At 37.2% G+C, this 27812-nt stretch overlaps 1 protein-coding gene across 1 annotated transcript in view; it reads left to right on the top strand.

Annotated features, from left to right (window-relative positions):
• LOC122565559 (mucin-16-like) overlaps positions 1-27812 on the top strand; it is a 53432-nt gene that overhangs the window by 17564 nt on the left and 8056 nt on the right. Inside the window, exons 23-64 of the mRNA XM_087975846.1 lie at positions 355-515; positions 665-732; positions 1541-1707; positions 1883-1909; positions 2547-2707; positions 2857-2924; positions 3459-3625; positions 3800-3826; positions 4458-4618; positions 4768-4835; positions 5644-5810; positions 5986-6012; positions 6647-6807; positions 6946-7013; positions 7602-7771; positions 7935-7961; positions 9495-9655; positions 9803-9870; positions 10312-10481; positions 10640-10666; positions 12337-12485; positions 12574-12641; positions 13517-13686; positions 13838-13864; positions 15718-15866; positions 16052-16119; positions 17187-17356; positions 17514-17540; positions 18752-18900; positions 18989-19056; positions 19835-20004; positions 20163-20189; positions 21181-21329; positions 21422-21489; positions 22326-22495; positions 22654-22680; positions 23578-23726; positions 23820-23887; positions 25431-25600; positions 25775-25801; positions 27127-27287; positions 27393-27460. Of these exons, the coding sequence (XP_087831972.1) occupies positions 355-515; positions 665-732; positions 1541-1707; positions 1883-1909; positions 2547-2707; positions 2857-2924; positions 3459-3625; positions 3800-3826; positions 4458-4618; positions 4768-4835; positions 5644-5810; positions 5986-6012; positions 6647-6807; positions 6946-7013; positions 7602-7771; positions 7935-7961; positions 9495-9655; positions 9803-9870; positions 10312-10481; positions 10640-10666; positions 12337-12485; positions 12574-12641; positions 13517-13686; positions 13838-13864; positions 15718-15866; positions 16052-16119; positions 17187-17356; positions 17514-17540; positions 18752-18900; positions 18989-19056; positions 19835-20004; positions 20163-20189; positions 21181-21329; positions 21422-21489; positions 22326-22495; positions 22654-22680; positions 23578-23726; positions 23820-23887; positions 25431-25600; positions 25775-25801; positions 27127-27287; positions 27393-27460 (4420 nt within the window). The remainder of the gene's footprint in view (positions 1-354; positions 516-664; positions 733-1540; positions 1708-1882; positions 1910-2546; positions 2708-2856; positions 2925-3458; positions 3626-3799; positions 3827-4457; positions 4619-4767; positions 4836-5643; positions 5811-5985; positions 6013-6646; positions 6808-6945; positions 7014-7601; positions 7772-7934; positions 7962-9494; positions 9656-9802; positions 9871-10311; positions 10482-10639; positions 10667-12336; positions 12486-12573; positions 12642-13516; positions 13687-13837; positions 13865-15717; positions 15867-16051; positions 16120-17186; positions 17357-17513; positions 17541-18751; positions 18901-18988; positions 19057-19834; positions 20005-20162; positions 20190-21180; positions 21330-21421; positions 21490-22325; positions 22496-22653; positions 22681-23577; positions 23727-23819; positions 23888-25430; positions 25601-25774; positions 25802-27126; positions 27288-27392; positions 27461-27812) is intronic.

A 27812-nucleotide genomic window follows, 5' to 3' on the forward strand; every position in this document is an offset into this window, starting at 1 on the left:
AAATCTAGATGGCATTATACAGAATATAACACTTGCTCATAAATCGACAACAGAAATCTGAAATTTCCAGTGTGAAGATCTATTTATTCGGTTTATTCAGTTTAAACAGTTCATTCCAAGACATCTGGACATATAGTTTGTCTGCACAGACAGCATGCAGCAAAATCAGAAAAACACGCACTCAAATGGGCAAATATATCTCTCAACATTTACAGAATGCTGTCAATAATCTTGAACTTTGTTGTTTGGATATTTGTTTAGACCTTTACGGCTTTTGTGGGTTGCAGGAAGGATGTTCATCTGGAAATGTATATTTTAATTTCAGACTAATGTTCTCCTTGTGTCTTCTGCTAGCATTACCACCAGCATTGCCAACAACACACACTCCAAATGGGACAGAGGAGCCCATTGAATTTAATGTGACCTTCACAATCACCAACCTTGAGTTTACACAAAGTCTACAAGATTCCAGTTCCTTGCTGTTCAGTTCTGCATCAAATATTATTTCTCACCAGGTAACAAATATATTACAGTATTATCGCAACAACTATATGTCGCAGATAGATTAACTCTTATGTTGCTGGTAAAAGAAAATGGTTTACTCTTCTTTTTCCAATCATTGAGAGTTTCACCCCGTAACAATATGATTTCTACTTCATTTCAGCTCAATGCCCTGTTCAACAAGAGTAAAATTAATGAAACATTTTTACATTGCAATGTTGTTTCCTTCAGGTGAGTTCAGTTTGTGTTTAAAAATGACAATTTCTGCAAATGTTATTGAAATAATCAATATGCATTTTTTAAATTGGGAAATTAGATGCATGGAATGATGTAATAAAGTCTGAAAATGTGAACATCTATACAACAGAAAATCACAAAGATATATTTCATGGTTGAATGTTGCATATACTGTTGAGTGATTTATGATCCTGTTGCTTAATTGGCTTGGTGGCACGGTGGCACAGTGGTTAGCACTGCTGCCTCACAGCACCAGAGACCCAGGTTCAATTCCTGCTTGAGGCGACTGACTGTGTGGAGTTTGCACGTTCTCCCTGTGTCTGTGTGGATTTCCTCTCACAGTCCAAAGATGTGCAGGTCAGGTGAATTGGCCATGCTAAATTGCGTGTAGTGTTAGGTGAAGGGGTAAATATAGGGCTATGTGTGGGTTGCGGGTCAGTGTGGACTTGTTGGGCCGAAGGGCCTGTTTCCACACTGTAAGTAATCTAATATTTCAGTTACATGGTGTATTTTAATTCATTGAATGGTCTTTGATCTTGAACCAGGGAACAGCTTCCTTCATCTTTTTATTCACTTTGACTCTCTGACCCTTCATTTCTCGTATAATCAGTGAATATTTAAACACCCGTGTTTCATAATCAAGCTTTTAAGAATAGAATTAGTTGTAAATTATCCAAATAGGTGGTACATTGAATGATTCCAACTTTAGTGAACTACCTATAATATTCATGAGGGGATGAAGGATGATTAGCGTGATAATACAATTTTTACTTAACCTCTGAAATGCATTTTGTTCTCACAGTGTGGCAAATGTTGCCAACACCAGCGTGTATTCACTCTGCAAGTTTAGAAATGATTCTACGCAGGATGTTGACAGGGTCATTGTGTACCACGAATTCAGAGACAACACAAACAACTTCTCCACCTTAGGGATCTACTCATTGGACAATAACAGCCTCTACGTAAATGGTATGGAACATTTAAAGATATATGTTGTGCACTTGAATTTTATTCTACATGATTAGCCATTTCATTCAGAATGAATTAAGTCCATTTCAAACAATGCATGAAATTTTGCTACCATTTCTAAAATGAAAATTCCACATAGTACATGACACTTACAACATTTCATTCTTTTGTACAGGTTATCATGAAACAACACCTTTACCAAGTAAGTCTGCTTCTTAGCCTTAGGTTCATGTGCAGTTTGTTGTATTCCCATGGTAAACTAAAAGCAACTCTTCCACTTATGAGTGTTACTGTATTTTCAAATAAAATTATTCTCATGGGAATGCAATGATTTCCACATCATTCTTATGCAATATGCACATGCTATTAGTGCTGAAATTAAATTCCAGGATTGAGAATTTTTCTTAAAGGTTCAACTAATGGCCTTGCTTTCAACTTGCATCTCAACTCTTTGATGTCAGGTGTATTAAAGCGAGATACGGAAAGTGCAACGAGTGCCAAAATGAATAGTAGGTAATAATTGAAATTGAACTAAAAGCAGCAAACTAAGATTCTACATGGAAATACATAGTCCATTAGTAGTGAATTAGTTCACTGCAAGATACCTGATGGTCCAGATGTAGTATAAACTGACAACATGCAGTAAAAATGACAAAAAGGGCGCTCAGATGAACATGCATATGTGTAAACATTCATTAAAGGTCAGTTTTATTGAACTTTGTGGTTAGTATATTCATTTAGACATTTAGGCATTTTGCTTGCTGTATAGATGAGTACATCTGGAATCTATATGTTTGTTGTATTCTCAGACTCATGTTGTCCTTTATGTCTCCTGCTAGCAATAGCACCAGTGGTGACAACAACGCAAACTCCAAATTTGGAAGGGAAGTCCATTGATTTTAATGTGACCTTTATCATCACCAACCTTGAATTTACACAAAGTCTACAAGATTCCAGTTCCTTGCTGTTCAGTTCTGCATCAAATATTATTTCTCAGCAGGTAACAAATATATTACAGTATTATCGCAACAACTATATGTCGCAGATAGATTAACTCTTATGTTACTGGTAAAAGAAAATGGTTTACTCTTCTTTTTCCAATCATTGAGAGTTTCACCCTGTAACAACATGATTTCTACTTCATTTCAGCTCACTGCCCTGTTCAACAAGAGTAAAATTAATGAAACATTTTTACATTGCAATGTTGTTTCCTTCAGGTGAGTTCAGTTTGTGTTTAAAAATGACAATTTCTGCAACTGTTATTTAAAAAATCAATATGCATTTTAAAAATTGGGAAATTAGATGCATGGAATGATGTAATAAAGTCTGAAAATGTGAACACCTATACAACAGAAAATCACAAAGATATATTTCATGGTTGAATGTTGCATATACTGTTGAGTGATTTATGATCGTGTTGTTTAATATTTCAGTTACATGGTGCAGTTTAATTGTGACTTTTAATTCATTGAATGGTCTTTGACCTTGAATCAGAGAACAGCTTCCTTCACCTTTTGATTCACTTTGACTCTCTGACCCTTTATTTCTCGAATACTCAGTGAATATTTAAACACCCGTGTTTCGTACTCAAGCTTTTAAGAATAGAATTAGTTGTAAATTATCCAAATAGGTGGTACATTGAATGATTCCAACTTTAGTGAACTACCTATAATATTCATGAGGGGATGAATGATGATTAGCGTGATAATACAATTTTTACTTAACCTCTGAAATGCATTTTGTTCTCACAGTGTGGCAAATGTTGCCAACACCAGCGTGTATTCACTCTGCACGTTTAGAAATGATTCTACGCAGGATGTTGACAGGGTCACTGTGTACCACGAATTCAGAGACAACACAAACAACATCTCCACCTTAGGGATCTACTCATTGGACAATAACAGCCTCTACGTAAATGGTATGGAACATTTAAAGATATATGTTGTGCACTTGAATTTTATTCTACAAGATTAATCATATCATTCAGAATGATTTAAGTCGATTTCAAAAATGCATGAAATTTTGCGCCAATTTCTAAAATGTAAATTCCACACGGTACATGACACTTACAACATTTCAATCTTTTGTACAGGTTATCATGAAACAACACCTTTACCAAGTAAGTCTGCTTCTTATTTTTAGATTCATGTAAAGTTTGTAGTATTCCCATGGTAAACTAAAAGCAACTCTTCCACTTATGAGTGTTACTGTATTTTCAAATAAAGTTATCTATGTGGGGACTCAATGGTTTCCCTATTATTCTTGGGCATTAATATTTTTCTCTGTAATGTTGAAGCTGAATTCTGATATTGAGAATTCCTTGAATTTTCATTTAATGTTTGTCTGTTACTTTGCATCCAATCTTCTTGGTATAAGGAGTATTGCAAACTGTTAATTAAATCTAGATGGCATTATACAGAATATAACACTTGCTCATAAATCGACAACAGAAATCTGAAATTTCCAGTGTGAAGATCTATTTATTCGGTTAATTCAGTTTAAACAGTTCATTCCAAGACATCTGGACATATAGTTTGTCTGCACAGACAGCATGCAGCAAAATCAGAAAAACACGCACTCAAATGGGCAAATATATCTCTCAACATTTACAGAATGCTGTCAATAATCTTGAACTTTGTTGTTTGATATTTGTTTAGACCTTTACGGCTTTTGTGGGTTGCAGGAAGGATGTTCATCTGGAAATGTATATTTTAATTTCAGACTAATGTTCTCCTTGTGTCTTCTGCTAGCATTACCACCAGCATTGCCAACAACACACACTCCAAATGGGACAGAGGAGCCCATTGAATTTAATGTGACCTTCACAATCACCAACCTTGAGTTTACACAAAGTCTACAAGATTCCAGTTCCTTGCTGTTCAGTTCTGCATCAAATATTATTTCTCACCAGGTAACAAATATATTACAGTATTATCGCAACAAGTATATGTCTCAGATAGATTAACTCTTATGTTACTGGTAAAAGAAAATGGTTTACTCTTCTTTTTCCAATCATTGAGAGTTTCACCCTGTAACAATATGATTTCTATTTCATTTCAGCTCACTGCCCTGTTTAACAAGAGTAAAATTAATGAAACATTTTTACATTGCAATGTTGTTTCCTTCAGGTGAGTTCAGTTTGTGTTTAAAAATGACAATTTCTGCAAATGTTATTGAAATAATCAATATGCATTTTTTAAATTGGGAAATTAGATGCATGGAATGATGTAATAAAGTCTGAAAATGTGAACATCTATACAACAGAAAATCACAAAGATATATTTCATGGTTGAATGTTGCATATACTGTTGAGTGATTTATGATCGTGTTGCTTAATTGGCTTGGTGGCACGGTGGCACAGTGGTTAGCACTGCTGCCTCACAGCACCAGAGACCCAGGTTCAATTCCTGCTTGAGGCGACTGACTGTGTGGAGTTTGCACGCTCTCCCTGTGTCTGTGTGGATTTCCTCTCACAGTCCAAAGATGTGCAGGTCAGGTGAATTGGCCATGCTAAATTGCCTGTAGTGTTAGGTGAAGGGGTAAATATAGGGCTATGTGTGGGTTGCGGGTCAGTGTGGACTTGTTGGGCCGAAGGGCCTGTTTCCACACTGTAAGTAATCTAATATTTCAGTTACATGGTGTATTTTAATTCATTGAATGGTCTTTGATCTTGAACCAGGGAACAGCTTCCTTCATCTTTTTATTCACTTTGACTCTCTGACCCTTCATTTCTCGTATAATCAGTGAATATTTAAACACCCGTGTTTCATAATCAAGCTTTTAAGAATAGAATTAGTTGTAAATTATCCAAATAGGTAGTACATTGAATGATTCCAACTTTAGTGAACTACCTATAATATTCATGAGGGGATGAAGGATGATTAGCGTGATAATACAATTTTTACTTAACCTCTGAAATGCATTTTGTTCTCACAGTGTGGCAAATGTTGCCAACACCAGCGTGTATTCACTCTGCAAGTTTAGAAATGATTCTACGCAGGATGTTGACAGGGTCACTGTGTACCACGAATTCAGAGACAACACAAACAACATCTCCACCTTAGGGATCTACTCATTGGACAATAACAGCCTCTACGTAAATGGTATGGAACATTTAAAGATATATGTTGTGCACTTGAATTTTATTCTACATGATTAGCCATTTCATTCAGAATGAATTAAGTCCATTTCAAACAATGCATGAAATTTTGCTCTAATTTTTAAAATGAAAATTCCACATGGTACATGACACTTACAACATTTCAATCTTTTGTATAGGTTATCATGAAACAACACCTTTACCAAGTAAGTCTGCTTCTTATTTTTAGATTCATGTAAAGTTTGTAGTATTCCCATGGTAAACTAAAAGCAACTCTTCCACTTATGAGTGTTACTGTATTTTCAAATAAAGCTATCTATGTGGGGACTCAATGGTTTCCCTATTATTCTTGGGCATTAATATTTTTCTCTGTATTGTTGAAGCTGAATTCTGGTATTGAGAATTCCTTGAATTTTCAATTAATGTTTGTCTGTGTTGCTTTGCATCCAATCTTCTTGGTATAAGGAGTATTGCAAACTGTTATTTAAAGCTAGATGGCATTATACAGAATATAATAATTGCTAGTAAACTGACAACAGAAATCTGAAATTTCCAGTGTGAAGATCTATTTATTCGGTTTATTCAGTTTAAACAGTTCATTCCAAGACATCTGGACATATAGTTTGTCTGCACAGACAGCATGCAGCAAAATCAGAAAAACAAGCACTCAAATGGGCAAATATATCTCTCAACATTTACAGAATGCTGTCAATAATCTTGAACTTTGTTGTTTGGATATTTGTTTAGACCTTTACGGCTTTTGTGGGTTGCAGGAAGGATGTTCATCTGGAAATGTATATTTTAATTTCAGACTAATGTTCTCCTTGTGTCTTCTGCTAGCATTACCACCAGCATTGCCAACAACACACACTCCAAATGGGACAGAGGAGCCCATTGAATTTAATGTGACCTTCACAATCACCAACCTTGAGTTTACACAAAGTCTACAAGATTCCAATTCTTTGTTATACAGTTCTGCATCAAATATAATTTCCCACCAGGTAACACGTAGATTTCAGTATCATACCAACACATATTTTGTTTCAGTTAGTGATAAAAGAAAATGATCTACTGAAATTATTTTACAATTTATGAAACCTTTCCCTTCCACTAAAAGTTTGTTTATGTCTTTATTTCAGCTCACTGCCCTGTTCAACAGGAGTAAAATTAATGCAACATTTTCACATTGCGAAGTTGCTTCATTTAGGTGAGTTATTTTTGTGTTCAACCAAAATAATTTCTCTGATGGTTAAGTGAAAGATTGACAAGTTAACAATTTTTGGAACAATGTTAGTTCACCAATATCATCTCAAGAGCAATTGGAGATGGGTATTAAATGTTGGTCCACATAGCCCACATCCACTGGATGAACTGTTTAAAAATAGTTTGAAAGTGCTAGGATTGACACAACATAATACCCACAAATATATCTTTCAATGTTGAATGTTACACATAAGGCTGAATGTTTTCTGATGCTATTGCTTCATATTTGTTTTATATTGCTGCATTTTAATCATTGTCACCAGTTCTTCTAAATGGTATGAGACGTTACCCTGTGAACTGCTGGTTTACCTTTTGTCTGGAGGATGTTTTGGACACTTACTTCCTCAAGTACTGTGTTAGAGGACTGACACTTTGAGAACAGTGACAATTGAAAGTTATTTTAATCAATGGTGCATAGGACAATTGAATTGCCCAAAGTTTGTGAACTTTTGAATGTTAATTAGAATGATGAATAATATTTTCAAGACAGCTTCCTTTTTGGTTAATTTCCACAAATCATTTTTTTCTGCAGCCTTGCAAGTATTGGAAACACCAGTGTGTATGCAATCTGCACGTTTAGAAATGATTCTACTGCTCAGGAAATTGATAAAGTTACTGTGTACCATGTGTTCAGAGACAACACAGAGAATATCTCCACCTTCGGAATATATTCACTGGATAATAACAGCCTCTACGTAAATGGTATTGATCAGTTAATAATGATATTATGTTCAATAGAATTTTATTTTTGTCATTTAAATATAGCATTAAAATTGAATTCAGTTCATTTCAAACAATGCACAAGTTTTATTCCACTCTTTAATGATAAAATTTTATCTTTCACTCACATTTTTTTTTTATATAGGCTACCATGAATCAATTCCTTTACCGAGTAAGTATACTTCCCATTACTTAGTTCACTTATTATTTCTTTTTTAATCTCATGGTAAAAAAATGCAGAATTCTTTTCTACGATAAAACAAAATCCAATAATTCCCGTACATTCCTTGTGAATAATTCTTTTTCTGTATGATGACTGAGTTAAATTCTGTAATTTAGAATACTTTGAAGATTCAAACAATTGTTTGTGTGTCTCTTGCATCCAGTCTCCTTCATATGTGGACTTTTACAGCCTAACACCATTTGGGATAAAACAGTCCACTAGGCACTGTGGTAGAATCCCTCTACTTCTGGGCTAAGATCTGGATTCAATTCCCACCAGTCTCAGACATGTGTCATTACATGCCTGAACAGGAGATTAAAGTAACTAAATCAGCCCCTTTGATTGCACCCCATCCATGAACTTCAGCATTCACTCCTTCAGCACTAATGTGCAATGACAGGAGTGTGGACTATCTAAAAGATGCACTACATTAACTTAAGAAAGGTCTTCCAACAGCTGCTTCCAAAACGCAACTTCAACCACATAGCAGAAAAAGGCTGCATGCAAACATGACCACCAGCAAGTTGCCTTCCAAGTCATACCATCCTGTCTGGGAACTATAACACTGATGCTTCATAATTCATGGCTTATCCTGGAACTCCTTCAAAACTGCACCGTGGTTGTCCCTACTCACCAAGGACCGCAATGGCTCAAGAAGGCAGCTCACCATTATGTTCTCTAGGGCAATTAGGGTTGGGAAATAAATGCTGGCTTAGACAGCAAGTCCACATTCCCTGAACGGATAGAAAAATAGAAAAAAAAAATCACAGAAATAATGCTTGTAATTAGATCTGCAAGACTGGAGGCAAAAGACTTGGAAAAAATATTCAGTCCAAGACAACTGACGATCCAAGCATTTTGTTTTATTCTTGACTGGAATATTTGTCTCACTGTTGAGTCTGGCATTTGTTGCCAATCAAAAATTGAACAGAGGTGCTTACTAAACCATTCCAGAAAGCATTTAAGAATCATCCATATTGCTATTGGTCTCAAGGTGCAAGCAGATCAGCCAAGGTAAGGGCAGCTGATTTCTTTCCCTTAAGGACATTAGGAACCCTCATCTTCCCCCACCTTGATGCATAAAGGCAGCAGGTAGACGGGAACACCAATTTGTTTACCATTACCGAGACCAGGTTTGAGTTCCACATTTCATTCAGTGAATTTATACTCCACAAACTGCTGTGGTGGAAAACCTCTCCCCAATGTATTAGCTTAGGTATCTTAATTATTCATCCAAGATACCATTGCACTATCTCAACCAAATCAAGTACCCACTTATACCCATGTATATCACATAGTAGAAGAAAAAAAACTGTGTTCTGCAATGCTCAAACATATTATGTCCACATGTCAACAGTTCTTGCTTGTCTGGAACATTGTTGTGAGGAACTTTTTCTGGATTTGTGTTTATTTTGCCTGAAATACAAAATGACAATGTTTACTGTACTCTCAGATTACTGTTCTCTTTATGTTTCCTGTTAGCAATAACACCAGCAGTGTCAACAACACAAACTCCAAGTCCAGAAGAGCAATTTATAGAATTCAACGTGACGTTTGTTGTCATTAACTTAGAGTTTACACAACCTCTACAAGATTCCAATTCATTACTATTCAACTCTGCTTCAAATATTATTTCTCACCAGGTAATAAGAAGATTACAGCATTATACCAATAACGATTACTTCTCAGAAAAAAAGGCAGTGTAGCATTGACTGATGCTTTAATTGAAATAAAATAATTTAACTGTAAGAGATTTTTCTTCTAAAACTGTGATTATGATTTTGTTCCAGCTCACCGAACTGTATGGCAAAAGCAAAATTAATGCAACATTTTTAACTTGCCAAACTATTTCTTTCCGGTGAGTGGCCATTTCTGTAATTGCAAATTAGACTGAAGATTAATTAAAATTATGAAGCCACAGTGTTCAATGTTAAAAGGTAACAATGCCTGAAATTATGTTCGACTTGTTGTATATTATACTTGGCAGAAAACAATATTCACTCTGAGAATCTTGTGCATACCTCCATTGCATTTGAAGTATTAGTCAAATAAGTTTTTCTTTTAGCTGTTCCTTTCCAGCTTTGAAGTTTGGAGCACCCTGATAGTCAGTGATGAAGGGCATATTTTTGAGAACAGAGTTAATGGGAAAGTATTTCAATTGCTGGAGCAGAAGTTGATTCCAATTCGTTTGAATTCTAAACATTATTAGTGACTATCACAATGTTAATTGTAAAAAAAACTTGACAGATCAACTTTTATTCTTTGCTAAACCTTCTAACTGAATTTTATTTTACAACAGTCCAACAAATATTGGCAGTACCAGTGTGTACTCAATCTGCACGTTCAGAAATGAATCTACATCCGAAAAGGTTGATGAAGTTATTGCCTACAATGTCTTCAGGAACAACACAAAAAACATCTCTACCTTAGGAGCATACTCACTGGACAATAACAGCCTTTACGTAAATGGTATTGATCATTTAAAGAGAATATTCTGTTCCATTATATTTTCCATTAGTATTTCAATATATTATTCAGATACAGTTCAATTAATTTTAAACATTTTTTTTTCGCGGAGATTCCAATTAACATACTTTGTACCAAATACTTGTAATTGTTTTTTTCAGGTTACCATGAATCAACTCCCTTGCCCAGTAAGTCTTATATTGTTTCTTAGTTCCATTAATATTTCTCATTAGTTGTGAGAGTGGCACAAATTCTGGTTTTAGTTTACTAGCTTTATCGATACATTATTAAATGACCCTATTATTGCAAATGAAACGTTTCTCTTTTCTTAATCGAACTTTTAGTAAAATTCTCAGCTTGAAAATCTGCTTTTAGTTCAACTATAAGTTTTTACACTTCTGTTAATTTTACTTAATGTGTAGATTTTGAATAGACTGAGTTTCATACCTGCCACCTGAAAAGCTGAAATGCATTGCTATTGATGCTGGCTGTCTAGCAGGCTCCAACAAGTTTTAATTAAAATGAGATTTCCACCCCTCATCTGGGAGAAAGTTAAACCACAAAGAGTTACCAATAAATCTGATTGACAGCAATTCCATAGCCCCAAGTGCTGCATATAGCAAGCTGCCCCCCAGAGTTTAAGTCTTAGGGTTTAATCTTTGATAGCTCCTTCCAAACCCCATAACCTCTACCTTCTAGAAGGACTAGCAGATACATGGGAATAACATTCTAGCAAGTTCCACTCCAAGACCTTCATCATGCTGACCAGACACTGTATCATTGCTCCTTCAGTATCACTGGGTCAGCATCCTAGCCCTAACTCTCTAATGACATTGTGAGTGTACCTGCACCAAATGGACTGCAGCGGTGGCTTAGTGATTAGCACTGCTATGATCTATGATCGATTCCAACCTTGGGTGACTGGTTGTGTGGAGTTTGCACATTCTCTTCTTGTCTGTGTGGGTTTTCACTGGGTGCTGTGATTTCGTCCCAGAGTCCAAAGACTAGGTAGATTCGCCATACTAAATTGACCTTAGTGTCCAGGGATGTGCAGCCTAGGTGGACTAGCCATGGGAAATGCAGGGTTTCAGGCTTAGGGTGGGGGGTCTGGGTCTGGGTGGGTTGCTTTTTGGAGATTTGATGGGCCAAGTGGCCTCTTTCTGCACACAGTCAGGATCCTACAATTCTATGAAGAAAGCAGGTCACAGCCACTTTCTTAGGGACAAATTAGTGATGGACAATAAATTCTCGCCCAGCCAACATTGCTGACATCCCATGAATGAATAAAAAAGAAAGGGACAGGCTAAGGTTACATCTGGACCCTCCCACCCATCCCCATCTACTTCCCACACTGAGCAAGTTCAATTTCAGCGACTCCCTTCAGCTCTAGACCCCTCCTGCTAGACTAAACATTGAAGCTGGGCATCCATTTGTTTGCCCCTTAACAACTTCAATTGAGGCAGGGACTGACTGAGGTCTCACACTCACCACCATAAAATTACAGAAAAGTCAGGAGAGGTGTGAACTTGACCCTCTCCACCTGCCCTGCACACCTACTGGTGGAAGAACATAAAACTATGATATCTAAGTCAGTAAGAATGAAAAAATGTTTCTTAACAGAGAAGCAATCAGTCACACATTCCTTGGTTAGGGCAGCTTTTGTACCAAACACATTTATGAAAGCAATAAGTTCTTTTTGTGTGAAAAAGACAAACTTTTCCATCCCAACCTGCCACAAAGTATTTTGATGTGATTTCTGTTTTCTTGGTTTATTCAAACTTCACTCTGGAAGAGAAACGATACAATTGCAAAGATCATTTTACTCCCAGTTTAACATTTCTTCAATTTATTTTAACAGCACCAGTTGTGACCACAACTGCAAACCCGCAAGTCGAGTCCTTCGATTTTAATGTGACCTTCATTGTTACTAACTTGGTACCAACAACAAATCTAATAGCATCCAATTCTGCACTACACAAATCTGCCTCAAATATTATTAATTTCCAGGTTAGTTGATAATTTAATTATGAATACAGATATATTATTTCATTAAATACAGAATTTTCCCAATACTGTGTCTGTTCCTTTCCTTCAGTTAAACAACGTGTTTACAAACAGCAACATCAATAGAACATTCTCAAGCTGCAGAGTTCAATCATTCAGGTAAGGAATGTTGACATTACTTCAGTCTTATTATTGTTATTATCATTACTATTTCTAAACTTATTAAGAATAATTAATACTGCAAAAATAGTTAGAACTATGATGTATTCTCTCAGGTTCTTATTGCTGTCTCAGTACTCAAATCTAATTGATATACTCGCTGAAGGAAATTGTTTGTGGCTTTGATCGATATTTGTCCCATATGACTTTGTGTGCAACGGGGCATGATAAAGCATGGTGTCATGGTAAAGCAAATTATGTTCCAAAAAATTGCTGGTCTTAATAAGATCGCTCCCCCCCAAAACAATCCAGGGAACAGGGTGAAAATGTTGCACTCTCAGGAGGACAGTCTGTTCCCTCCCAGACTAGCCATTTCACCAGTGCCCTCGCTGCTTGCTCCTCTAGCTAGCGCACCCAGAATTCTGCTTTCTATATCAGGAAGGCATAGCTTGCAAGTTGGCCTCCTAATCCCAATACTTGAAGTCATCTTCCAAGGTCATTTGTACTCACTTCCACTCAACATGTAGCCTGCACTTTCAACAGTAAGCACTTAGAGCTGGTAACCAGGATTGTGAAGCTAAATAAGCCAAATATTCAATTCCTTTCAAAGATATGCATCTTATGGGCAATCTGTCAACTAGGGAATACTTAGCAACTGTGTCTTAAATAGAGCAAATGCAAGTTGAGAGTGAGTTGCAAAGAATTATTCAGCAAAAACTCTGAGCTGGCATTCATTTTAGTTGCAACACATAGAACTTCCATATATTTTGATGTTATACATTGATGTCCAAAAGGTCACAGAAGATTCTCTTAGGCAAATTGAATTTATGGTGTTTCTTAATTTATTTAATTAAATAACATTTTCCATTTTACAGTCCAGCAAGTGCTGTGAGTACCAGTGTATACACAATCTGTACATTCAGAAATGATTCCAATCCTCAGGAAGTTAATAGAGTTACTGCGTACCACGAGATCAGGGACAACACAAATGGAATTTCCACCCTGGGAGCATATTCACTGGATAGCAACAGTCTCTATGTGAATGGTATTTATCATTTAAAGATCTTTTCTTTCATGTTGAATGTGTTTCTATGATCAATTTGGGAAAGTGTAACTAAACTAATGTATCCTGTTGCACAAAGTGATGATGAATTTCCAGCTGACTCATTTTACAGAAGACATATTTTGATTTTCAGGTTACCATGAAGAGGCTCCTTCAGCCCGTGAGTATGGTCCCTGTTTCTATTGTCTCTCATGATTTTCTTTATTGCAATAGAAAACCTTTATTCAATTCTAGTTATAAATTGTCAAATACACACACATCATAGAGCTAGTTCACCATTATTTTCCAGTTGGATTGTATATCTAAATTCTTGGACTGAGAGTGTTTATGACTTAACTTCTGTAAATGATGTGTTATCCTTTCCCCTTCACATGAAGCATTTCTTGACAGGCTAACAAGATAGCTGTTTCTTGCTGTTAGGAGAAGCAACTAACAGTATCTGAAATTAGAACTGTTGGCCAAATTTAGACATAAGCCAGAAATTTTGGGATGATGAGATTTCTCTGCCTGCCTGCTACCAGAAGAATGAATGGTGAACACACTGGCACCAATAGTGGCTGGCCTATAGCCATTTGATTTCCCCAATCAAATATTAATTGGCAGGAGTCGTGACTTCTACCTTTCACTCAGGAGGAAGTCCCATCTTAAGGAGTTAGCATTCAATGTGATTGCTGACACCTCTCTAGCAGCACTGAAGCTACAGTGAACAGGATAGGAATGCAAGTAATCCCCAGGGTCTAAGTTCAGGGAACAGAATCAAACAAATATGCAGGAGGGGTTAAAGGCCTGCAGGGGATCAGTGTGATTTTGGGTGTGGGGGTGTTGTTCGTGAAAAGATTAAGATGTGTGTTGTGGTATAATTGCATATATGTAAATCACATGTACAACTGAACTCATGAATCAAACATCATTAAGAGTAAAGAGACCAATATATAATGAGTATGTGAGGAGAGAGGTGTCAGCCACCAGTCAGCTGTAATTGCTAACCAATGTGTACAGACGCAAACAAAGGGCTGTTATAATTCGCAAGGAGTTGAAGAGCCTTACTTAGTGATAGGAGCAATGTAGCCGAAAATGTGTTGCTGGAAAAGCGCAGCAGGTCAGGCAGCATCCAAGGAGCAGGAGAATTGACGTTTTGGGCATGAGCCCTTCTTCATGAGCCCTTCTTCCTCCTCCAGCATCTGCAGTCCTCACTTTCTCCCTCTCCTGCTCCTTGGATGCTGCCTGACCTGCTGCGCTTTTCCAGCAACACATTTTCGGCTCTGATCTCCAGCATCTGCAGTCCTCATTTTCTCATAGGAGCAATGTAGGCTCATGGATTGGGTATGCACAGACAGCCACACCCTGAAGATATCTCCAGTTCGCATTCTCATGGTACATGTAAGAGTAATGCCTCAAGCCTCAAGAGAAAGGTTCATCCATAGCTTGTGGGGGGGAGCCCTTGATGTTGAAACTGTTGTAGGAGACATACCCCATCCTTCCCACTCAAGGCCTGAGCAGGGTCACATCCCCCATTCCCCTAAATGTCTCCCGTCTTCTTGGAAATTTGGCTGTAAATGGGCCATAAGCAATGATGAATTCAGTTGGCGCCAGGATGGATAGGCTGACCAATGGCACTCACCTGTCCCCTGGAAAACTATGGCAAGGTGGATTAGTAAGGCCAGTTTAGAGATTCCTCCTCTCCCTCTACCTCTCTGCATACCCACCAGGAAGGCAAATGAAATATTCTGCAATCCAAATCAGTGAGAAAAGTTGAGAGATGTTTCCACACAGAGAAGCAATCAGTTGCAAATGCAATGGTTAAGACAGCTTCTGTACCAAGCACATAGATGTTCTTTGTGAAAGGGTGAAAAATTCTCCATCCTGCCTCAAAGGTCTCTAACAATGGCATGAAATATTCTGATGTAGTGTCTAAATTCTTGATTTATTTTACCTTCAATGTGGAATAGAAATGATAGAGTTGCAAAGTTTTTTTAGCGCTCAGCGTAATGATTACTTAATCTTTCTTAACAGCACCATTTGTGACCACAACTCCAAATCTGCAACCACAGTCTTTTGATTTTAATGTGACCTTCATTATTACTAACCTGGCTGCAACAGAAAATCTAATATCATCCAATTCTGCACTGCACAAATCTGCCTCAAATATTATTGCTTACCAGGTAAGTTGGCAATTTACCTGAAATTTACCTACTGTATCCAGGAATCTTTGTACCTAAGGTGGCACATTTGAGTACACATGACAGTAAAGCTAATCAATTCAATTAAATTACCTATCCATACAAATATATGTTACTATTAATTATAGGATTTACCTTCTAATATTGGACTATTCCTTTTGTTCCAGCTGAACAACCTGTTTAGAAACAGCAATATCAACAAAACATTCTCAAGTTGCGAAGTTCAATCGTTCAGGTAAGTAACATTAATAAAGAAAATTAACATCTGTTTCCAGTTTATTACTAATTTTAGTAATAAAAAATATTACAAAAATGGATGAATCATTTTGACATTAATCAGATTACTGATTGCTGTTTCAGTGCTCTAACCAGTAGATGTCTGATCATCTTTGATATATTTACGAATGATAAAAGGTTTGATTGCTGTGAGCAGTATTTGTCCTACATTATTGAAGATTATGTTGTGGAAAGGGCAGGGCTTCCCAAGTCCCAAGTGGGGTCATGAGTTGAACCTCTGAACGAGGTTTAGCATCTATGCTTCTTCTCCAATTGAGCTTTGCTCTGTCCTAACCCAATGTTATCACCAGTCTAACTGCTCCCCCCGACCCCTACTACTTTCACCACTCTTATTGGAGGATTTCAACAATCTTCAAACTTCAGAATGGGTCACTGTTCGAAAATATTTGGCAAGCGCTGGAAAAGGGGTTTGCAGAGTGGCACAACAATCCAGAAATCTATCCAACAAAGACGTTGCCACAGGAAATGGGCAGTGGCTTCATGAAACATGAATATCCTGCAATCCCATGAGGATAGTCTCTCCAACTGTATCTTTTTTACCTGGCCTTCCCAAACATATGCCATTCATACCTGAAGGGCACAATCAACAATGGAGCCTTCAAAGCCCACTGCCTAAGGCTATGCTCCAAAGCCATCTGCAGTCTCACCCATTGAACATCATTAGCCTGCACTCTCACTAAAAGGCTCAGAGAGTAGGCAGCCAGGATATTGGGGCATAATAGGACAAACAATTCCTTTCAAAGATACTAATTTTCTGGTGGTCAAATTATGAACAGAAAGATACTCAGCAACTGGAACTGCAGAGCAAAGTGCAAACTCAGAATCCTGAGGTGCAAAGAGATATTTAGAAATATTCTGAGCTGGCACTCACTTTAATTGGAACAAATTCAAACTTAGCTCTCAATACCATAAACTGATGCTCACAAGAGCACTGAAACATCAATTCACCAACCTTATTTTATCACAATATTTCTTAATGTAGTTTAATAACTTTGTATTTTACAGTCCAGCGAATGCTGCCAGCACCAGCGTGTACACAATCTGCACATTCACAAATGATTCAAATCCTCAGGAGGTTAATAAAGTTACTGCGTACCATGAGATCAGGGACAATACAAAGGCCATTTCCACTTTGGGAGCATATTCACTGGATAGCAACAGCCTCTATGTGAATGGTATTTAGCATTTAAACACCTTTCATTTTATCAATTTGAATGATTTTCTTCTGAATGATTTGGGGAATTTAACCCAAACTAATAGATATTATTGCACTAATTGGTGATGAATGTCCATCTGACTCATTTTATAGAAGAAACGTTTTTGATTTTTCAGGTTACCATGAAGAGGTTCCTTCAGCCCGTGAGTGTGGTTCCTGTTTCTATAGTTTCTTAATACTTCGTATAATTGTTGTGGGAAACAATAAAATCAACCTATACTAATCTCAGTTCATCAGTTGACAAACACATGCTCCTCATTGAGATTACAATGTTTCCCATTTCAACTATTATTTTCTGGTTTGATCACTTTGATAAATGCTTGAATCCAAACATTTATGACAAGGAGACTTTGTGAGTGCTGTCCCCCTCTCCCAACAGCCTGCTAACTTACCTGCATGTAACATGTAACAAATATCAAGCACTACTTAAATTAGACCAGTTGCCCAAATTTGGATATAAGCACGAAACTCTGGCCAGGAATTTTAGGATGATGGGATTTCCTTTCTTGCTTGCTGAATATTTCCTGTTGAATGTATTGCTATCATTGCTGGCTGCCTGCGCCATTCAGTGTTTGAATGAACTGGGGATGGGATGTCTGCCACTTACTGCCAAGCCCTAGAGTGATGCTATCCAGTCTGGTTGGTTGGCAACTCCATAGATCAAGCAATACCCTATATTGTAGAGGACAAGACAGCAAGTCGCCCTCAGACCTAAAGTCCTAGGAGTAATACAAGACAAATGTGGGGATCTCAGTGTATGGATGGACAGTGGGAGTAAGAATTGTTGGGCAGACTTAGTGGGGTGAGGTGTGAGCAGGATCACTTTCCAGGATTCTTCCTTGAACCTGAATGCCTCTTTGTTTGCTTGAAATTTAGGCAGGGCAGAAAATGGTCTTTCATCAATAGGCACTTAAGGAGCTCACTGGAAAGGGTGAGCAGGCTGGGGTGTATGCCTCGCCTGTGACACCACAACATTATGGGAAGACTGGGGAGAGTAGATTGCTACTTGTGTAGTCAGTTTGGGAACACAGACTCCATACCTGCTGGTGATAGAATGTAAAATGTTGCACTCCAAGGCTGTAACAAAATTCAGGGAATTTCTACAAAGAGAAGCAATTAGCCACTTGGTTACTGGTTAGTGTCCCAAATTCAAGGGACAGAGATAGGTATTCCTTGTCAAAAGGAGACAATAATAGCCATGACACTATACTTTAAAAACCTTGATCGGCATTCTAAAATAGTCTGATGTGGTTTCTATATTCTTGATTTGTTTTCCCTTTATCTGGAACAGAATAATGCAAGTATGGGCTTTTTTCAATCTCAATTTAATGCTTATCTATTCTTTTCTTAACAGCACCATTTGTGACCACAACTCCAAACCTGCAAACAGCTCCTTTTGAATTTAATGTGACCTTCGTTATTACTAACTTGGTCCCGACCGCAAATCTAATATCTTCCAATTCTGCATTGCACAAATCTGCATCAAATATTATTGCTTACCAGGTCAGTTAACAATCTGCTTATCAACACTGATGTATAATTTCATTAGATACAAAATCTCCCCTAATACACTGATGTTCCTTTCCTTCAGTTGGACAACCTGTTTACAAACAGTAACATCAACAAAACATTCTCAAGTTGCAGAGTTCAATCGTTCCGGTAAGGAATTTAAAAATCTATTTCAACATTTAAAATGAATAATACAAATATGACTAAAATATCTTGGTATTATTCGGAATCCTGCTTTTCTTTTCAGTGCTCAGATCAGTAATGTTCAAGTTCTGGTAATTTGTTGATTTAACACATACACTTACTGAAATGTTTAGAGGGCTGTGAGCAATATTTATCCTATTTATCTGAGGATTACAATGTGCAAAGGGACATTCAGTGTCAGAACAGTTCAGCAACTGATTCTCAGACAGACTGCCTCCCTCGAAAATGGGCATTGATGGAGCATGAATGTGCTGCACACTCAGGACAACCTGTACCCTCCAAGATTGACCACTTCACCAGCTCTTTCCCTGCTCTCTGTCGACAAGCTAGCCAACTCTATCTCCTAAAATCTATATCCTCCAAAGTCATCTGAGGTCTCCTTCACTGAATGTCAGTAGCCTTCCACTTTCAACAGTAAGCATCTAAGGCAAGCAGGCAGAATTATGGCACATAGTAAATCAAACCTTTCACATCCTTCAAAAGATATTCAGATGACTTATCTGGTCTGTGAAATATCAACAGGAGGATACGCAGTAATTATATCTCCTGCACAGCCAAATTGGAAAGAGTTATTCAGTAAAGATTCTCATTCACTCCAGCTGTAATACTTTGAGGCTTATTTCAAGCAATTGATGCTCTTATTAGCACAGAGGCTTCTTTCTCTAACCTCATTTTGTGGTGATGTTTCCTAATTAATTTTGTTTATTAACTTTGTATTTTACAGTCCAGCAAATGCTGCCAGTACCAGTGTGTATACAATTTGCACATTCAGTAATGATTCCAATCCTCAGGAGGTTAATAAAGTTACTGCGTACCATGAGATCAGGGACAACACAAAGGCCATTTCCACCTTGGGAGCATATTCACTGGATAGTAACAGCCTCTATGTGAATGGTATTTATTATTTTTAAGATTTTCTTTCTATCATAGTGAACATGTTAGTGTGATCAAATTGGGGAAATTTCAATTGATCTAATGTATCTTATTTCACTAATTGATAATAAATTTCCACTTGACTCATTTAATAATAGACACATTTTTGGGTTTTTTAGGTTACCATGAAGCAGCTCCTTCAGCCCGTGAGTGTGATTTCTGTTTCTATATTTTCCTAAGACTTCCTTTTATTGCTGTGGGAAATAACAAAATAATTCTACATTAATAAATTGTCAAACACATGCACATCAATGGGGAGGGGTAATGTTTCGCAATGATTCACTATTTTACAGTTTGATCATCCATGTAAATTCTCAAATTGGAATATTTATGTCTTAACAAAGATTTTATATGCTCTATGTTACCCTCTTCCCTTCACAGACAAGTAAAAGAGATAATAGGAACATATAAGGACAAGCTATCAGTAATTGAAATCTGACCTGCCACCCAAAGTTGAACCTAAGCACTAGATTACACCCAGGAATTTTTGAATGGTGGGATGTTCCTTCCTTCTATCTGAAGTTTCAGTGGCAAACATATCACAGCCACTACTAACCAGACCTAGTGGTGAGCCACCTCACTTTCTGACCTTTCCCCATCACTGAAATTCTCCTGCCAGCCCAATAATTTAGTTTGGATGGGAAACGATCAATAACCAATCATTAATGGATAATTTCAGAGCCTCAAAGGGAGCAAGGAAAGGGCAGATCATCCTATATTCCTCAACTGAATCCTACAGTAAAATCCAGGTGGTTGACTCCAGGGTAAAGACATCTGAAGAATTTTGCTGGCTACCCAGTTCCCTTGCACACCTTTCAATAGAGGAGCAGAAGATTTTGCCTTCCAAGTTTGTAACATAAAAGGAGAAGTTTTTATGTGAAGGAGCAATCAGTTATATTGTCACTGTTTAGGGGAGTTTCATTGCCAATCACATTTATGAGAGTAAAAGGTTCTCTTTGCTAAAGGAAGACAAACTTTTCTATCCCATCCTGTCTCAAAAGACTCTGACAACAGCATAAAATATTCTAATGAGGTTTCTATATGCTCGGTTTATTTAAACTTCATTCTGGAATAGAAATATTACAGTTAAGAAATTCTTTTATTCTCAGTTTAATAACTATCTTTTTTTCTGAACAGCACCATTTGTGACCACAACACCAAATGTGCAACCACAATCTTTTGATTTTAATGTGACTTTCACTATTACTAACCTGGTTCCAACAACAAACTTAATATCATCCAATTCTGCACTGCATAAATCAGCCTCAAATATTATTGCTTACCAGGTAAGTTTGTAATTTACTTATCTATACAAATGTATATTGACATTAATTACAAAATTTGGTCTCTAATACTGTGGCTATTCCTTTCCTTCAAGTTGAACAAACTATTTACAAACAGCAACATCAATAAAACATTCTCAAGTTGCAAAGTTCAATCGTTCAGGTAAGTAATGTTGACAATAAACTATATCAGTATCTGTTTCAAGTTCATCAGGAGTACAAAAATGGTTAAAATCTCTTGCTATCTTTCAGAATTCTGCTTGTTTTCTCAGTGTTAAAAACATTAATATTAGATCTGTTCATTAAATTGATATAGTTTAGATAATTGGGAATATTATGTTTCAGAACTGCAATGTACAAATGTGTTTTAATAGTGTCACTATAATCTAGCAATTTGTCCTCCAACAGTTTGTTTAAATGTCTGTTTAGACAATGGGTAATGATTCCAAAGATCATGACATTCCACTTTCAGGACGATAGCTTGTGCCCCCCATGGCTTGCTACTCTCATGCCCTTCCTGCCCTCTGCCTGCCAATTAGCTCAGCCACAGGTCTGCCCTCCAGGTCAGGCAGGTGAAACCCGCATGCAAGCCTTCTAGCTCCACTAATTGAGACTGAAATCCAAGGCCCTCAATAAACCCCTCCGTTAAACACTTTTAACAGCAAGTCCTGAGTGCAGGTAGCCAGCATTTTGCAGCATAATAAGCCAAACTTTTCAACCCTGTTCAAATTTACTTCTCTGATAAACAAATTATCAAGTGAAGGATACTCAGCGTCTGCAATCCTGCAGAAACAAACACAAACTCAGTCCTCAAGTGTAAAAAATCATTCAGCAAAGATTCTTGGCTGACATTTACTTTAGTTCTAACAAATTGACATTTAGTTGCAACATTATAATAATATACCATATAATATACCATAATAGTGCAGAAGCTTCTGCCTACCAACCTGATTTGTTGCAATGTTTCCTAATTTATTTAAACAACTTTGTATTTTACAGTCCAGCGAATGCTGCCAGCACCAGTGTGTACACAACCTGCACATTCACAAATGATTCAAATCCTCAAGAGGTTAATAAAGTTACTGCGTACCATGAGATCAGGGACAACACAAAGGCTATTTCCACCTTGGGAGCATATTCACTGGATAGCAACAGCCTCTATGTGAATGGTATTTAACATTTAAAGATATTTTACCTAATCACATGGAACAATCTTTTGTGAATAATTTGGTGAAAATTTAAGCAAAACTAATGCATCTCATTGCACTAATTGGTGATGAATTTTCATCTGATTGATTTTATAGAAGACATGCTTTTGATTTTTCAGGTTACCATGAAGTAGCTCCCTCAGCCCGTAAGTATGGTTCCTATTTCTGTTGTTTCTTAAGACTTTCTTGTGCGACAAAACAAAATATTTCATTATTAAACACTGTTCATCATTTGGCGGACATGCACACTGCATTGTTGATGATACCCATTTACAACTGATTCCCCATTACTTTCCAGTTTGTTTATTCAGATAAATTGTCAAAATGAAATGCTTAAGTTTAATAGAAATTTTGCATGTGCTTTTATTATATCTCTGCAGTCCTTAATGATTAACCAGCTGATAACATAGTTGTGAGCAACATTTAAGGAGAAGCTACCAGCAACTGAAATTATCTCAGACTTAGCAAAAGACTCCAGATATTTTACAGACTCAACAAATTCAAGAGAACTTTCTATTTCAATTTGCAATCAGTTATGTGACCACTGATTAGAGCAAATTTTCTCCCAATACCACATGTAGACATGTATAGGTACCAGAGAGCTTGGGTTTAAGGTAAGAGGGGAGAGATATCAAAGGGTCCAGCGGGGCAATTTTTTCACAGAAGGTGGCGAGTGTCTGGAACAGGCTGCCACAGATAGCGGTGAAAGCAAGTTCAATTTCATTATTTAAGAAACATTTAGATAGGTACATGGATGAGATAGTTATGGAGGCATGTGGACCAAACACAGGCAAATGGGACTAGTTTAATTGTGAAAATGGGGCTTGCATAGGCAAGTTGAGTTGAAGAGCTATAGACCTCCTTGACTGTATGAGGTACTCTTTGAAAAAGACAAACTCTACCACCAGTTCTCAAATGTAGCCTCATGTTCTTATATTCATTTCTTTATTTTTGATTTATTTTCATCTCTGGAATGCAAATGGGGCAATTGGGAAGATTTATTTTCATTCTCAGTTAATGTTTATTTACTTTTTTCTTAACAGCACCATCTGTGGCCACAACTCCAAATCTGCAAACAAAGCCTTTCGATTTTAATGTGACCTTCATTATTACTAACCTGGTTCCAACAGCAAATCTAATATCATCCAATTCTGCTTTGTATAAGTCTGCCTCAAATATTATTGCTTACCAGGTCAGTAAACAATGTCATTATTAATATGTATACATACTTACATTAGTTATAGAATTTATTTCCTCTAATACTGTGTCTATTCCTTTCTTCAAGTTGAACAATCTGTTTATAAGCAGCAACGTCAACAAAACATTTTCAAGCTGCAGAGTTCAATCGTTCAGGTAAGGAAAGTTTATACGAAATCCAATACTAGCTTCAACAATGTTTCTAATTTTGTAAAAAAAGTATTCTAATAATGTTTAAAATTCTAAACCTTCTTCAGGATTCAAGCTGTTGTTTCAAGACTCAGATTATTCTGCTTACTAATATAGTTGCTGCTTTAGCCAAAAGGGATTTCTTGTAGGTCACCAAATAGTTGATCTTATTTTGGTGTGAGAACTAAAGTCCCTGTCATGTAGACAAGAAAATGTCTCAGCTGGCCGAACCCTTCCATTCTCTTCATCTTACGGGGCAAACTAGGAGAAAGTGAGGACTGCAGATGCTGGAGATCAGAATCAAAAAGTGTGGTGCTGGAAAAGCACAGCTGGTCAGGCAGCATCTGAGGAGCAGTAGAGTTGATGTTTTGAGCATAAGCTCTTCATCAGGAATGTGGGCAAGCTATCAATTAGATAACGGTCAGCAATCAAGAGGAGGCAATAGCGTAGTGGTAGTATCACTAGATTGTTGATCCAGAGACCTAGGTAATGTTCTGGAGAGACCTGTATTCAAATCCTGCTGTGGCAGATTGAGGAATTTTAATTCCCCAAAAATTGGGGGTGGCTCGGTGGCTCAGTGGTTAGCACTGCTGACTCACAACACCAAGGTCCCAGGTTTGACTCCAACATCGGGCGACTGTCTGTGTGGAGTTTGCACATTCTCCCCTTGTCTGTGTGGGTTTCCTCCGGGTGCTCCGGTTTCCTCCCACAGTCCAAAGATGTGCAGGTGAATTGGCCATGCTAAATTGCCCATAGTGTTAGGAGAATTAGTTAGAGGGAAATGGGCCTGGGTGGGTTACTCTTTGGAGGGTAGGTGTGGACTTGTTGGGCCGAAGGGCCTGTTTCCACACTGTAGGGAATCTAATCTAATCTAAAAAAATCTGGAATTAAGAGTCTGATGATCACCATGAAACTGTTGTCAACAGAACTCATCTGATTCACAGATGTCCTTTAGAAAAAGAAGTCTGTCACCTTTACATGGTCTGGTCTGCATGTGGCTTTAGACCCATAATAATGTGGTTGACTCGTAATTGCCCTCTGGATAATTATGGGCAATAAATGCTGAGCTAGCCAGCAATGGCCACATCCTGTGAACGGATAAAGACAAATAAATCTGTTGCTTTCTGTGGAGAACATTGCAAACTTGAGGTGGGAGATATTCTTCAGCAAGAATTTTCAGTTGGCATTGATACGAGCTACAATTTTGGCCCCGGTCCTCAATGTTGTACATTGATACCTGTAGCTCATGTAGGCTTGTGTCTGCCAACCTGACTTTGAAGCAGAGCAGACATTCATCACAGAAAATGTCACAAAATGGTTGGTATCGAATCAACAACTCATTATATATAGCACTTGAAATTTAATTCCACAGACTGTAATAATCCTAAATATCAGGCGTTAAGTACAATGGGTGGTCAATCTAATAATGTCCACTTGGCACTATTATCTGAGACAAATTTCTACCCAATGTTTTCTCACTCATTTAATTAACTATCTGTTTGTCTTACAGTCGAACAAATGTTGGTAGCACCAGTGTGCATGCAAACTGCACATTCAAAAATGATTCTAATCCTCAGGAAGTGAATAGAATTACAGTGTACCATGAGATCAGGGACAATACAAAGGAAATTTCCACCTTGGGAGCATATTCACTCGATACCAACAGCCTCTACGTGAATGGTATTTAGCATTTAAAAGAGATGTTCTGTTCTGTTACATTTAAGTCGATTTGAATATTTTACTCCAAATGAATCAGAGAGATTTCAAGCAATCACATTAATTTTTAGTCTGCTCATTCATAATGCATTTCAACCTGGTTCACTTGATAGAAAACATGTGTTTTTGGTTTTTCAGGTTACCATGAATCAGCTCGTTTAATCAGTGAGTATTATTTTCACTACAGTCATAGCACTCACCTTATTATTTGTTCAGAATAGGCCAACTTTTGATGAAATATCCAACAGTTTAGTAATCAGGCACTAGTACAGTCAAGATTTGAAATCAAGAGTTGGGAGTTGACCGATCCAATCAAGGACATTAAAAAAAAGTGTGTTCTTTGCACCCAGTGATAGTGAGGCAGAAGAGGCTGGATATGCCTTTCATTTGTTCCCATTGTCTGAATCCAGTACATGCACCTTGGTTGCACTGATGTCATCTCTACCAGAAAATCCTAAGGTGGTATTCGATATTGGGCAAAATGCCTCTTTGACTGACTGTGTTCTACACACAACCAGATTGAGCACACATACCAGTTTAAGTGCAGCAGAGATCTGGCTTTGTGCTATTTTAAGTTGTTTAACAGATGATTCCTTGATATGTCACCCAGTTTGAACAGGCTAGAGAGATTCTATACACCAGGACAGTTTTGGATACTTGCAAACTGAGGTTCTTGGAGCTTAATAAAATCTATGAAGAAGCTATATTTATTTACTGACTGGATGGCATGACTGTCTTTCCAGATGTTTTTCACTGCCAGTCATTAAAAAGTGATCCTACTTTTTAGATGATTTGATAAAACCAGGAATGAACAATTATGCAACTTCTTTAGTGCTCCTTTTAAAATCACAGGGTGGAGACTGACCCTCCCTGAAGGTGGCTAGAGAATATATAATTGGGCTCTGGACAGATTCCTGCCCCCTTCTTAACACCTTGCCATTAAGATTTTGATGTGAAGATGGGACCTTCTTGGCCTATCGTCCATTAAGGCCCTTTTGTGGTGTATCAATGGTCAGCACCAAATATGCCTGCTTCCATAATGAGTCCCAGAAGGGAACATTGCAGCTGCAGTTCTTTCACTCCAAAAGGAAATAATTCTGTCATTGTATATGTTTGTATGTTTGCCTATGAGGATACTGGTGTATGGTTGCATACACCAAGATAAATAAAGATATGTTATTCGCAAAAAATAAACAACCAACAAGGTGTCCAAATTTAAAATAAAACAAAAATCCATGTTTTAACTTGAATATAAATGTATTTCAGAAAACAGCCTTTTCTCACATTATCCAATGGAACAGATGGATTAAATACAATCAGATTTGTAATACTATAGCATTTGGCAAGGCAATGCTACAGGCCAGAGTTTAACTGAAAAGTGCTGATCTCAGAATCAGAACTTTTTAATTCATATATAATTAGTAAAGTTAGGAAATATTTTGTTATAGATTATTGTATTGCCTGTATAATTATTTACTCTTTCCTTATAGCGGAAGCACCTGTTGTGGCAGTGACGCTACAACCAAATAAAGGGACAAAACGCAATGACTTTAATGTCACTTTCACAATAAAAAACCAGGAATTTGGATCAGAATTACAAAATATCAATTCTGCTGAATATATAACTACATCAAGAAATGTTATTAGTTTGGTAAGTTGACACTGGAATTTTGTTTAATTGATTGATATAAATCAGAATGCTTTGATGATGTGTTTCTCTATCCCAAATCAATTTCTTTGCATATTTTGTTCACAGCTTGACAATTTGTACAAAAGCAGTAAGATAAATGAAACATTCACAAATTGTGAACTGGTATCTTTCAGGTAAGATAAATATCTGTTGATTTGTGACTTAAGTCCCTATGCCTATCTTGGGTCCATATCCCTTGATACCCTTGCTTAATAAAATATTTGTCTCTCAGATTTAAATTTAACAATTGAACAAGCATCGACTGCCATTAGAGGAAGACAGTTCCAAACCTCCACTACTTTTTGAGTGTAGAAATGCTTTCTAACATCTCTCTGGAATGGCCGGCCCTAATTCCTAGACTATGTCCCCTGGTTCTAGATCTTCAACCAGGAGTAATAGTTTACCATCATCCACCCGGTCTTTCCCTGTTCCCTGAAGATCTTGATGAGATCACTGCTTAACCTTCCAAATTCTTAATTTGACTAA

This window comes from Chiloscyllium plagiosum, unplaced genomic scaffold, assembly GCF_037043375.1.
Source record: "Chiloscyllium plagiosum isolate Xiang-an unplaced genomic scaffold, Cpla_swu_hap1 HiC_scaffold_28, whole genome shotgun sequence".
NCBI lineage: Eukaryota > Metazoa > Chordata > Chondrichthyes > Orectolobiformes > Hemiscylliidae > Chiloscyllium > Chiloscyllium plagiosum.